Raw genomic sequence first — 14,226 nt, 5'->3', positions numbered from 1 at the left:
AGCTGTATAGGTGCATCACCCCCTCTGTGTTTGTACTCCAGCATGGTAGAGGCAGAGTATTTCTCCTGATCAATATGTGCACAATGCATGTTATTAACACTAGGACAATTTTTCTGGTTACTCAGCTTGTGTTTTAAGGACAATACAAGAATCCTTGAGTGAATTTCCAGGAAACCTGCCAAAACTGTACAAGGATGGAAAAACAAACCTTTCAACAATACTTAATGATGGGTTTATGGTTTTTTACTCAAGAAAAGGATTGAATGATGATTACTGGACATGTACACATAGGTCTGGCTACATGATCTTCAGTATTATACATAATAATAAACACTCTATTTGGAAATCACACTTTTAACACAGTATCTCAGACATGCATCTTTGAGATACTTTAATATAGCTTCTGCCTTGTCTCTGCTGTGGTCTTGCCTGAGCAATTGTATTGGTTCCCTCTGGTATTAAAGCTCTGAAAACCCATTATGGCTGGAGCATTTGTTAAGCAGTCTCTGCTGACATGACATTGTGGCAGCTGCAATGAAATGCTCTTTCTTTGTTACACAGGCTAAACCAAGATGATAATAGGGATGAAGCAATTTTGTTTAGATCATTCTTATCTCATGCTTCCCCCATAATTTTGGCTTTACATAAGGAAACACTTTTAATGTTTTGTATCGGACTGTCTTGCCTTTCTGTTGAGAAAGATGAATGATCTGTTGTGTGTCAGTGTTGTAACTGAGTTGCCTAATTGTTTTTGTTGTGCTTCCAGAGAGCATTGTTAAGGTGTACAGATCCTATACTTGACTGAATGCAATTTTCCTTCCTGTGTTTCTTTCTGCAAATCCCACTCAGTGAATCTCCTTTAAAAACAGAATGAGCACAGCAGATCAAGTTGTTAAGCATCTTCATCAAGCATGGAAATTCAAATACAGGCAAATTCTTTCTCTGTGCTCTCTGTTTTAAAAACTAGCAGCTGCTTCCAGCTTGAAGCATGCAATAAATTTCCAAGAGCTTTAAGCTAGTTTTGTAAGAACCTTGAATTGTGGGAAGAATTTGAACAGGATGTATCAAAAGGGCATTAAGCCTGGGAAAATGTAGCACTGCTGTAGGGGAAAATCTGCTAACATCTCAATTTGTTTGACTACTTCTAAGAGAAAAAATTGAGTGATTAGCAGTCAGGGTCTCTTTGAAACTCTTAATAATAAAGAATATTTAGGAGCCTTTTCTAACTAGGTGTTATTCTCATTTTGTGGAAAAGCATAAATTATTCTGAAAAGCTCTATACTTAATAATTTCCTCTCTAATTCATCTTGCCTCTATTTTGAAAGAGACAAGGAGTTCTTTGGACTGTTCATTAACCTGTGGAAGTCAAGAAAAATGCTGCTTAATTTCAAAGGAAAGTTTTTTGGTTTTATTACTATAAGCTTCTTTATACTGTGTACTTGATATAATTTCATGTGGAAAAGGAAACTGGATATTTGATTTTAAAAAGTAGAATTCAAATTCCATTTCTCTTTTTTTCTTTCTCTCAGGTGGAAAGACATGACATGAATACCCTGAGTTTACCACTTAACATTCGCCGTGGAGGTTCTGATACCAACCTGAACTTTGATGTACCAGATGGGGTCCTAGAGTTCCACAAAGTCAAACTCAGTGCAGATAGCCTGAAACAGAAAATCCTCAGGGTTACAGAGCAAATCAAGGTTGAACAAACAGCTCGAGATGGAAACGTGGCTGAGTATTTGAAACTAGTAAACAGTGCAGACAAGCAACAGGCTGGGCGCATTAAGCAAGTCTTTGAGAAAAAGAACCAGAAATCTGCCCATTCCATTGCCCAGCTGCAGAAGAAATTGGAACAGTATCACAAAAAGCTCAAGGATATTGAACAAAATGGATCTTCCAAAGCTACCAAGGATACTTCCAAAGATAACTTGAAAGATGTTCAACATGCAAAGTCTCGTACCACTGGACATGGAACAGAGAGCAGCAAGTCGGGTGTGCCAGGTGTATCTTTGACACCACCTGTCTTTGTTTTCAGCAAGTCTAGAGAGTTTGCCAACCTGATCCGAAACAAATTTGGTAGTGCAGACAACATTGCTCATCTCAAAAATTCCTTGGATGAATTTCGGCCAGAAACGAGTTCTAGAACCTATGGGGGCAGTGCCACCATTGTAGCCAAACCAAAATATGTTAGTGATGATGAATGCTCAAGTGGGACCTCGGGATCAGCAGACAGCAATGGCAATACTTCCTTTAGTCCTGCTGTGACAAGTACCCTGGACAGCCAAGGAAAGCTGTCGATGATTTTGGAGGAACTAAGGGAAATCAAGGACACTCAGTCCCAATTAGCTGATGATATTGAGAATTTAAAAACCCAGTTTAAAAGAGACTATGGCTTTATTTCTCAGATGCTACAAGAGGAAAGATATAGGTATTCTTTTTTTAACAGTTCTCTTTAAATGATTTTGGAATGAGTATACTCATAAACTATTTGGAAAGTGTATGTGTGTGTGTGAGAGAGAGAGAGAGAGAGAGAGAGAGAGAGAGAGAGATATTTCAGAAGCAAGAGGAAAAAATAATTCAGATTGATACCTGGTACCAATGTGTTTAATTCCTTCCAATACACAGAGAATACTAATATTTTCTATCAAATACTGTAGTGGCCTTTTCCTTTTGTCAAAGGCTAATCAGAAAACGCTTTCCTCTGTCAAATTTTTTATGTGAATACTGCATATAGGAGATGCCAATGGTTTTGTAACTGGTGGAAGGATTCTCATCTAGTGTGACCTGAAAAAAGCTAATCAGTTTGTGGTGTAGCAGAACTGACTTACAGCTGATAAGTGTACCCTTGACTCCTCAGTACCTTATCCAAATACATCTCACACACATTCCTATCTTGTGGATGCAATATCACCTTGTACCCTGGTGTAACACACAGCCATGAGATGTAGTTTAAAGTGCTGTAGCACAACTTCGTCTTGCATTTGTTACTTGAAAATTAATTCCTTTTTCATCCACTGTGAGAAGTGGATGATATGTTCTACAGAGGGCTTCCATCTGCTGCACCTATACCCCATTTTTCCTATGGCTTGTTAAAGTGACAGTCAATTCTTGAAATCTTTACTATGCCAGTGAGCAAAATCTCAGTATGAGGGGCAATATTTCATGTTTCTCTTGCTTATAGATCTTGAAATACAAGGAAAGGCCTGAGTGGTAATATATGGAGGAAACAACAATGAAAATGGCCTAGTGAATTCATGGCTTGGTTTCAGGAGAAGGCAGAATGGGCTTTTCTGACAGCTCACTGCCAATAAAACCTCAGACCTCCTGCCACCCATTTCTAGATAATTTTACCTCCATCATTTTGGTGCTGAGTGCAGTGTTTGCCTGTATGTGTGTTAAATCAAGTGACAAATTCACCAAAAAAAATCTAGTTTCCTGATGATTGACTTGAACTGGTTTACCATGCAGAGGCATGCCAGAACAGACTGTATGTAAATGGCAGAACCTTGCAGTTATATTTGAGAGAGAACATATTTTTTCTGTCATTACTAGTGAGCTATTAACTGGCTCAAACTTACTTATGAAACCATATCTTCTTGTCTAAATGAGCAGTGAAAAATGTGAATTGGATATCCTTAGGCACTGTTTACAGTTCTTATAATTTGCCAATGATGTACAAATATTTGCTTTTTAACACCTACTGCCAGCAAGAAATACTCCAAAAAGGCTTTCAGATTGCTGAATTAATGTTTATGGGAAGTTTGCAAAGTTTTTACTGATTTCTATATGTTCTTTGCAATGCCAGTCAGATGAATTCATCGTACGTGGAGAAATTACCTTTTAAAATGTGTAATTTTTTCATGATTTAGCATTACTTGAATAGAAGGCACTAAATTTAGACCTCTTTTCCTAATAAGATACGAAAGATTGGAAGACCAGTTAAATGACCTCACTGACCTTCATCAACATGAGACAGCAAACTTGAAACAAGAGCTAGCCAGCATAGAGGAGAAAGTGGCATATCAGGCCTACGAGCGATCACGAGATGTTCAGGTACTTGTTTTCCTTATGAGCTTCTAACATTTGTAGAAATCTTGTACCATGAAACAGTTGCATCTTCCTACAACTTCTTAAATAAGGAATCTGGGGAAATGTTAAAGCACATGTTTTGTCTGTTTGAAGGTGTAAACCCAGCACACTGAATCAGTGACAGTGTCCATTTGTTTCACCAGATTCAGGATTTTTTCTGATGGAATTGATGATATAGCCTAGGCAGACTTGTGGTTGAAAAATGGCCTGTTTTAATTTCTTGCATAGAGGAGGAAGGAATTGTCTTTTTGTATCGTGTAAAATACTATTTCTGACAATGTCCTAACACAGACTTCTGGCTTAAACTTTCTCCAATATGTAGTTTCATCCCTGGCAAGGTTTATTATAAATTGAGCTTACGGTAAAAACTAAGAGAACTAATTTATAAATAGACTTGTAGATTTGCTAGTGAAAATTAAAGAGTTTTAAGCCATGGTCACAACGACCTCTATAATCAAAGCTGTGGGGTGTGATCACCTTAGTGATCAGTTGTAACCATGTCTGACTTCAATCAAAAGCCAGTAATAAGGTCTACAAGTATGTCCTGACAGCATGTAGTTATGTATGTACTTGAATATTTAGACACAAGCACTAATACAATGTATAATGTTTCTATTCAAAGTCTGAACAAGTGGTGAAAAAAACTTTTCACGAACAACTGACGAATGCATAAAGACTGTCTTCATATTGGCTTAGATCGTAAAAGAACCTAAATCCTGTATACACGTGTGCTCACATTTCTAAACATAGCAGTGCAAGCAGTAAGATGATCACAGTTTCCTAAATGTTGTGAGAGTTAGGAAGTTTCTGGCAAGAGAGTGAGAAAGGGATGGTACTGAGTCTAAGCACATCATAGGTTCCTTTGTAGGTTTAAAGAAGAGAGGTCTCTCATAGATTTAAAGAAAAGAGGACTCATTTGTGTGAAGGCATCTGGAGGGTGTAAAAGCATAATGGACCCTGAGTTGTCCAGCAGAAGGGCTGTGAAATATTTGCTAACTCATTACTAGAATCCTGGAGAGGTGTCAGAGATTTTGTGCCACCCATTAAGAACTGTCTTCTATATTGTTACTAATTCCTTGAGCAGTGAAAGGAAGCAGTCCTGTGTGAGGCACTGTGCCATATTCTCTGCGGTGACCTTGTGCCTGGCTGGTTTCTTGGTAAGCCAGTTCAACTTGCTGAAACAATGAAGAACTGACCCAGCCAGGGAAACCTAATAACTCTCTGGGTGATTGTACACAGAGGTTTGGTTTGAAACAGCTTACTGTGTGGTCAGGGGAGCAGCCCTGCTAGTGCAAGGAAAATATCTGGAGTTTGAGAATGGGGAAGAAAGGAGGGATGGTGGAGCATCAGTTTTCCTTGTTACACAGTGGTGCCCAAATCCCAACTCTGGCAAAAACTTGGCATTTTGGCAAACAAGTGAAGCAGTTGGAAGTTTTTCTGTGTTTCATTTTGGGAGGGCTTAAGCATGGGGATAGAGTCTCTAGGAAGCATATTACTCAATAACCACTTTTAGCGCATCTTAAAGCAGAAGCAGAAGAAAAAGGTCTGCTTTCTTTAGAACAAGTTGTGAAGCATAATAGATCATGTGAGAGAGAATCCCACAAAAGCATCTCCACAGGTTTTTCCACTGTCCACACTGTCTGCTGGGAGTATGGATTGATGAGCCTTCACACTGACAGGGGGAGAAGGCCAGATCTTACAGAGGACTCATTGTAGGATGGGTGGCTTTGAGAGCAAAATTAAGGTAGAAAACAGAGGTGGCGTAAATCAAGTGCTACATGTTGCAAAGTATATTCAATTTGTATCACAGCAAGTCCACCCCAGTGTTTTCTATAGACTATACAAAGAAGCTAATTTTGTTGCTGTTTTAATGCAGTGATAGTTGCTATGGCAACAGCTTTACTAATATTTTATATCAACAGTATATATAGGAAACATCTGTCATGAACATTAGAGTTATGGTACTTTTTCTCAAGCATGAAAAAAGAAAAAACCTCCATTTTGGGCAGTGTTGTTAGAGTTGATTATGCCTGAGCAAACAGTGATACACTTATTCAGACATATAGGTGCAATTATTATTTTTTTTTAAATTTGGGGGTTCATTGAAATTTTAGCAGTCTGTAATAAATTACACTTCTAATCTAGCTGATGGATGACTCTGCAGCTAAAATGTGAAGAAATGTTGAATGGAAATACAGCTGCCCTAACTCTTGTTTTCCCTCTCCAGGAAGCCTTGGAATCATGCCAGACCCGGGTTTCCAAACTGGAGCTCCATCAGCAAGAGCAGCAAGCACAGCAGTCTGAAACAGTTAATGCCAAAGTGCTGCTGGGGAAGTGTATAAATGTCATCCTGGCCTTCATGACTGTCATCCTAGTGTGCGTTTCTACTATTGCAAAGTTCATTGCTCCTATGATGAAGAGCCGGTTTCATATCATCTGCACTTTTTTTGCAGTGACACTGCTGGCAATATTTTGTAAAAACTGGGATCATATCATTTGTGCTATAGAAAGGATGATTATACCAAGATGAAGCTGTTGGACTGGCTGTTTCTTTTGTTTGGTTTTTTTTGTTTTGTTTTCTTTTCCCCTCTTTTCTTCCCCTCCCTGTTTTTTAAGCACTGTGTGTATACAAATTCTGGTGTAAATATATAAAAGTATACTTGTTGGCAGTCAGTTGCCTGTTCGATCTGATTTTGTCTAACTGGCTGTATCTGTGATGAGCTGCTCACTTAAGTCAGTCTTCTGCCTTAATCCAAAAGGTTTTCCATGTTCCAAACCCATACCTACAAAAGATGGGTATGATGGTCTGGGAGGGATCCCAGCAATGGCAAGTGTCAGGTGTGCTTTTTACTAGGCTGGAGTGCAAAGAGTGTGATCAGGAGGAAGTGCCATAATGTGAATCAGCTCTGTTAGAATGATGAGTTAATTTTCTCTCTGAGTTCAACTAGTTTGATAAGGCAAACTATGCAGTCATGCATATTGATAGTTCTGGATTCTAAATTATTGGGTATAATTACGTGGGATTTTGAGTTTTCAGGACTAACAAAACTTGATGCTTCTGCTAGTAACTTTTTGCACAGAGCTTATTGTTTGTAAATGAGGCCAGTGATGACTATTGACCACAGTTAGCAGTTGTTCTGTCCTGGCACTGTTCCTTGTCACATTCAGGAAACACATACATGTGGTATAAGACTTCCAAAGATGAACTGAATTGAATAATAAGATCCCCAGGCAACTTTGTAAAGGAGAAAAGAAGAAAGCAACTGGTAGGTAAATTGTCATCCACACCAAAGCACTCACTTGTTTCAAGCCCTGCAACCTGCAAGGGGAAAGAAGTACATGGAAAGGCAATTGAGGTTAGGCTTTGTTAGCACTGAATTTTTGGGGTGTTCTACCTGAATGCAAAGCATACAGGTGGTGGGACCTTGGGTACAGTGGATTTCTTTCTTCTGTCAGATTAAAGAATGTGGCAGAAACACAAGGGAACAGCTTTTTAAGGGGAGCAGGGAGTTAAACTTCTGTAAATATATGAACTGTAGACATTCTCAACAAACATTCCTGAAAATAATGTATTAACATGCAGCACCACTACTAGGAGACAGGGTTGGGTTTGTTTTCCCACTGGAATTAATTTTGCTTGATTGAAGAACTGCAAAAAAATTTCCCTGAAATCTGCTTGGCTTTCAGCCATGATGTAAAACAAGACCATTATTAAAAATAAACAAACAAACAAATAAAACACCACAAAAAAACCACCCCAACCACAAGTCTTCTCTACTCTCTATTAAGTGAAAAAACAGTATCTCCAATTATTTGATGTTCAGTGTTAGTAACTGTGAAAATAATTGTCATGACATATTTTCTTTTCAGTTGCAGTATTTTCTATGCTGGTGTTATGGGAGGGAGGGCATAGCTTGATGTGTATATTTCTTTTAATCAAGTGCAATAGTTGGTATAGAAGTTATGAAGACCTTATTTTGAGGAAAGAGAGTGGGTGAGAGGAAGGCAGGGAAGAACTTTGACATTTTACCACAATCATATAAACAGTGAATAGTTACTATTTGTGGCTTCAGGAACTGAAGAAAGGACAGAATTAACTTAATAAATAATGATATAACTCAGCATCTAGGAAATGTAATTAAAACAGTTACAAATATTTAAAGAATTCTTTATATGTGCTATGTCTTTGAACATAGAATCAGGAAAGACTGTGCTGTTTTGCAGTCACCGGAAATGGATCAGATCAGGCACACCCATGTTGTCCTAACCCAGCCCTACCTCATCTTAAGAGGGAAGTGGAGTGGAAACCAAAACCAAACAAACAAGAGTCCAAACAAGGCCAACAACTGGTTCTGATTCTAAGAATGCTGTGACTGTCCATGGTGTTTTCTTGTCATCTATATTATAATCTCCATTCTTCTCTTCAGCTTGCACAGCCAACTTCTGTGTTGGCCTCATGGGAAAATAGTTTAGCATTTTATCAAATGGGTTCATAAGGGTAGATGTGCAAGAAAGGAATACTACGTGTTAATAATGTTTACGTAAGAAAGAATCCTTTACCTATTGCATGATTATATGTTTAAATAATCCTCCCAGTTCTAGTTTATGTAGTTGGAGTGTTACATCAGGAAGCCTCAAGGACAGGCAAGAAAAAGGTTAGTATTTTTTTTTATAACAAAGCAAGTTGATGTGGTACAACCTGGGAATGTGAAGGCTTCTGCTCCAAGGAGACATCCTATTACAATTCTGGAAGATTACCTCAGTGCAAAACAAGGGTAGAATCTAAAATCGATGGTTCTGCAAAAGATTACTCGCTGTCTTGATAGAATCTCACTGGGCCCAAATTGGAAACAGGAAGGTCTTGCATTTCCATATTGGCTTTACATCTGAGAGGACACAGAAAAATCTGTAAAGGCTACATAATGTTAGTTATGTAAATTAAAACAACCTAATTGGTGAACAGGCGCATCGCTTCTCTAGGTTATTTTCTCTGCGGATTCAAATCACTGGAGGATGTGACAAACATCAACAAAATAATTTTTAAAAAAGCAACAGGCAAAAGCTTGTTTTTGAGTGAAACTGTTATAGTTTTGTGCAGAGTGAGACTGCAATGCCAGGAGCTCTGTCATGTGAAAGGCCACCCAGCAGGGAGGGAGGTCTCCCATCCTGCCTTCGCCCTCCCTTTTCCTACCTTGTGCTAACACTGGTATATGGTGAAGTCTTCCATGCGCCATGTTAGCTCACTAGACTGAAAGAAAAACCTGGTGAAAGAGGTGGATGGTTCTCCACATATAGAGACTAAAAGGGCTAGTAGAAAGGTCTCATGAGTATAAAGCAGGGATTTTAAGGGAGGTAAGCCTTTTTCTTCTTGTTGCACTGAATCATTAGCTGGCTCTAAAACCAAACTCCAGGCAGACTCCCCAGAGAATGTTGGGGCAGCTTCAGTGTAGAAAAGTTCTTCCTAGCTTTTTCCTACAGCAGAGAGATGCAAACAACCCCAGGATGTGGTGGGACAGGCTAGCCAGCTGTGTCTATACTTGGGATCGAGAGAAGGCTGATGTGTGAGCTAGCCAGGGCTGATACCTCTACCATTAGCTTCAGTATTGGCATCACTTCCCCCCTTTAGGCTGGGATTATGTATCATACATGTCAGTGTGTGTATCTGGCCTGCAGCCTGAGCTCTGCTTCCTGTGAAAGTGGGCCTAGGCCAAGCCAAAGAATTGCAGGTCTCCTACTGAGAGCTCAGTTCAGCTGCTCAACCAATTAACTGTGTTCTGTCAGGATACCTTTTGCTTTTACTTTCTCATACAACACATCAGACATTCTTAGGATACTCCTTACACCTACTCCTCATGAGCCTCTAAAACACTCCCACTCAACAAAAGTTGCCAGACAGTGTCTTTTCTGCTTGGTGCTGCCTGGTAGGCAATTATTTCACTTCACTTTGATCGTAGTTCTCTGATGGAAAAGGCCTTCAATTAGTTGGTAATGCCTGTTCTATAGGCTTTTGGCAGCTTTTTGTGCAGAGGTTTCTAGAGATTTCATTTCTTATGAGAGTTAGCACTATTTTCCTGATTTCTCCCATTTCAAATGCGGTTTCCTCTAAAACTTTTCTAATGGATCCTTCTGCTACCTTCAACTATAACTGAATTACTGTTGAACATCCAATTAGTGATTGGCAGGACTGAACAAGACACAGTTTAAATTCCTTCTTTTTTCTGCTTTACATTATATTCATTCACACAACTTCTTATTTTATTGCACTCCTGTGATGCCATAGAGAGGCACTAAAACTTCTCACAGTATTTTAGTCCAATATCAAAATGTTTGAGTTATGCAGTGCCTCTGGTGCAGGACAGATCTCTCCACATACATCTGATATCTGCACTTCAGGAAGGATACTTAAAAGCCAGTGGTTTTCTTTGAACAAATCATGACTGCTTATCTAGGGAATAGAAATGCAATAGCTGAAGACAATGTGCTGTAGGAAAGATACACGATCCACTACCCAGAAGTTGGAGCTAAGCTTCAGTTTGGCAATCATAAGGGTTGCAAGCTAATTATTAACTACTGAATAACATAATAAAGAAGGATTCCAACATTTGAAGCTGAATGTGTCTGTTCAAAAAGGAATCAGTTCAGGCTTACATTTGATAAAAAGTTAACTGCATAATAGTAACAGCTAGTGCTTTCTGAAACCAAAATTGAACAAGAAATTCAGGAAAGAAAAAAGAAAACAGAGAAGCTTGTGCTTCATTTAGGTGGTACGAGAGCCAATTTTCTTGTTTGTTTGTTTTCGTTTTGGGAAGCCAAGTCCCTTTCCACAGTGATAGAGACATGTTACTTCTAGATTCAATGATACAAGAAGATAAACACAGATTATTGTAATTAAGCACTTTAATTTCAATAACAGAATTTAATCCCTTGTGAAAGTCCATCTAGGACTAGCAATCAGGCAAATTTATTCTCCACTTTTTTAAATCATGCAAATATTTATCTGCTTTCTTCATTTGCCATCGTGCCAGAACATGGCCTTTAATTATATTGCTTCTCTTTAAAGTACAGGAGATTATAAAAGGATTGTTTTCAGATAAATTTGGAATGGTCTCACCAATGCTAAGTAGAATCCTGCACAAAGAATGAAACAATTTTACATTGTAACAGTGAAAGATTAAGAAAAGTTTTATTTTAGTCAGTGGAATTGCTTGTTTTCCCTGAAAAAGCCGAGATGATGCTGTATGATAAGGACTGCATGAGGCCAAGTCGAACTGTCTGGTGTGGTTGATTTGCTGTACGTTTAGCATAGTAAGTTGTACTGTTGTTGGAAAGTTTTGCACAGAGCCACCTTTCTTTTTTTCCCAGGGAACCTGGGTCTGGTAGTATCAAGGTGTACCAAAAATTGTCTGCTTTTATTGACTAAAGTTAATTGTCTCAGTATGTGACCTGCAATGTTTCTCATACTATTTCCATTTTGTGCAGCACTGTGGAAAGATGCAACTATGAAGATGTAATTTTTGTATATTTGGTTGTGTAGTCATGACTGCCTCTAAGGTGCCATTAACATTTTTTAAAATAAAAATATTTACATTTATTTGATGATGAATATTGTCTCTTAAACTTTCTGTCTGATCACTCAAACCCTTATCAGTTTTCCTTTCTCAGTAACAAATTATGAAAATGACAGTGACAAAGTTAATCCATTGAGCACAAGGCCCAGTTTTAAAATACTGATGAATCTGAGCATTCTGCTCTGCTGCAATTTTGACCAAAACCTGCTGAGTTTCACTTACGGTTGTGACATGGCAAAACTGCAGACATCAAACTAGTATCATCATTGCTCTTATCCAAAGCTTGTGTGTAATTTACTATGCAAATGTTGTGCTATTGTGCCAAGCAGCTGGACTCACTTTGGATTGGTTTTTTTTTTAAACTGAATTATAAACTGGTACTGGTCAGGAACACATCCTTTTCCTTTGTAGTCACAGACACTTGGTGATAAAGACACACAAGATCAGTATGAGATACTGTATGTACAGGCTGAGTAGAAAAGTAGAGAAGACAATGTCAATGTGGTTAACAGTCCCATACAACACATTAGTCTGAGTAATAGTTTAATAAACTGCCTTAGGCTTTATATCTGCTGATGTTCTCTGTGCTAAAAATTGCGTTCTGGTCCTATTGAGCCTAATGGCAAAAACCCCTCTGAGTTATCACAGGACTATGGCACTTAAAAGCAATTCTGTCTTGACTTTGTAATGCCAAAATTATTAATTTTCTCAGGCAATCTACCCACAACAATGTATTTAAGTTTCTTCCACAAATAGCACACTACTTAGTCACAGACATCTCTGCCACAATTGGATGGGACAGTGAAACTATTTGGATGCTTTCAGGATCTGCTGACTCAGATGCTGAACAGAGCTTGCAGTCCCAACACTAATTCCCCACTTGGCCTCTATCCTGTCAGGCTGGATTCAGGTCAAGGTGACACAGACTAAGCATGGATTAAACTACAGGTATGACCAGCAGCATGTGTACATAACAACAAAACCTTCTCTAAGGATACACCGCTGGGCTACAGGAGCTTGAGGATTTACCTAATCTAGCAACTGTTTTCAGCTTGCTTAACTGAGGCAGCAAAGAAGTCTAAACGAGCTTTCAAACTCAAGACTCTTTCTGACCATAATCACACAGTATCTTCCTCCAAAGAGTGTATCTGCAAAATGCCTTGAAATATTTTCCTGGGCTTCTCTACCTAATTTACAGCTCTTTATCCATTGGCTTCTTTGTGTGAGGATGAACCTTGCTGTTCTGTGAAATGCTGATCTACCCAGAACTAATATAATATTACATTTAAAGAGTCACAAACAATCTCTAATACTGTTGATCAAAAACTGTAAGATCTCTAAATGAAATCTCTTTACTTTGACTCGAGCCACAGTGAACTTAGGGTCCCTTAGAGACTTCACGTTTTGTGTTTTGTTTTTTGGGTTTTTTTAAAATAAACTACTGAGATCTGTAGCTGTATAAATGTCTATTTTTACAAGGAAACCCACCTATGTTGTGGGAGATGTTTCAGGGGAGTTTGCCACTGTTGGAATAATCCTTTTTTTTTTTTTATAATGGTGTTATACATTTTTCCTTTAGGTACTGAGTTAGAAGAGAAAGCAAATAAACCAACCCCAGCATGTGTTTCCCCTCTCTCCCCAATTGGATGACTTCACATTTACTTCTCCCTCATTTATTCACCCATATTTGTCTTGTCATGTTTATGATCTTAATTTCCTAGCTGTTTCTGCCTCTTGCTGTCCGGGTGCATCTCTTGATTTACCTTCTCTCTCTCTTTGCTATGTGCATAAGCACCACTTCTATTCCTATATGCCCTGCTTTCTATTCCTCCTTCCTTCAGCCATTTCCTCCTTCCTTCAGCCATTTCCTCCTTCCTTCAGCCATTTCCTCCTTCCTTCAGCCATTTCCTCCTTCCTTCAGCCATTTCCTCCTTGTGCCCTTGAACTCCATCTTGATTCTTGCTTTTTCTCTCTTTCCTGGTACTCTGCAAGATTCTCACGTGAAGCCCATCTGAGTCACTACAGCAGCTCTCCTTGTAAAGAGAGCAGAGGTAGGACCGTCACTGTGACAAGAAGAGCACCATTTCCACCCACACTTCAGAAACACTGGCCACCAGTGAGTAACTAGAATTACCTGACTCAGTGGCTCTTGGAAGGAAACAAGTACCCTTCTCTCTGATCAATGTGAGAAACATGGATGCAAAAATAAAGTTTCCATCATCTGGAGTTATCCTCTTAGAAAAAAGATTCCACATTGGAAATACTTACACAATAATTGATTTTAGTTACCTAAATAATTTTAGATTTTGTAGTTTATTTGCTATGTCTCTGCAGAGCTCACACAGCAATCTAGATTCTCGATGTCATGTTTCTCATGTAAATTAATTGTTTTCCAATAGTTTATAGATATGTAATCCTGGTATGAACAGATACCAATAGAACCAAAGAAAGAATCTGTGCCATTCTACCATTCCTGTTAATGCAGCTGTAAAGGGGAGACAGACTTCTGCTTGACCTTAGTTAGCATTAATATTTGTTGAGCTTATAGTGAAAAAAGAAGAGCAAATTG

General features: G+C 38.6%; 1 protein-coding gene across 7 annotated transcripts in view; it reads left to right on the top strand.

Annotated features, from left to right (window-relative positions):
• Positions 1–11,692, top strand: part of TMCC3 (transmembrane and coiled-coil domain family 3) — a 135,185-nt gene extending 123,493 nt beyond the window's left edge. For all 7 annotated transcript variants that reach the window (XM_085046685.1, XM_085046699.1, XM_085046709.1 and 4 more), the window contains exons 2-4: positions 1,530–2,428; positions 3,918–4,053; positions 6,317–11,692. In XM_085046685.1, coding sequence (XP_084902811.1) covers positions 1,530–2,428; positions 3,918–4,053; positions 6,317–6,619 — 1,338 coding nt within the window. In that variant the 3' untranslated portion in view covers positions 6,620–11,692. The remainder of the gene's footprint in view (positions 1–1,529; positions 2,429–3,917; positions 4,054–6,316) is intronic.
• The last annotated feature ends 2,534 nt before the right edge of the window (positions 11,693–14,226 follow it).

The sequence above is a fragment of the Lichenostomus cassidix genome, chromosome 1Aa (genome assembly GCF_008360975.1).
Source record: "Lichenostomus cassidix isolate B80296 chromosome 1Aa, HeHo_3.0, whole genome shotgun sequence".
NCBI lineage: Eukaryota > Metazoa > Chordata > Aves > Passeriformes > Meliphagidae > Lichenostomus > Lichenostomus cassidix.
This window is presented reverse-complemented; position numbering and strand designations above follow the sequence as displayed.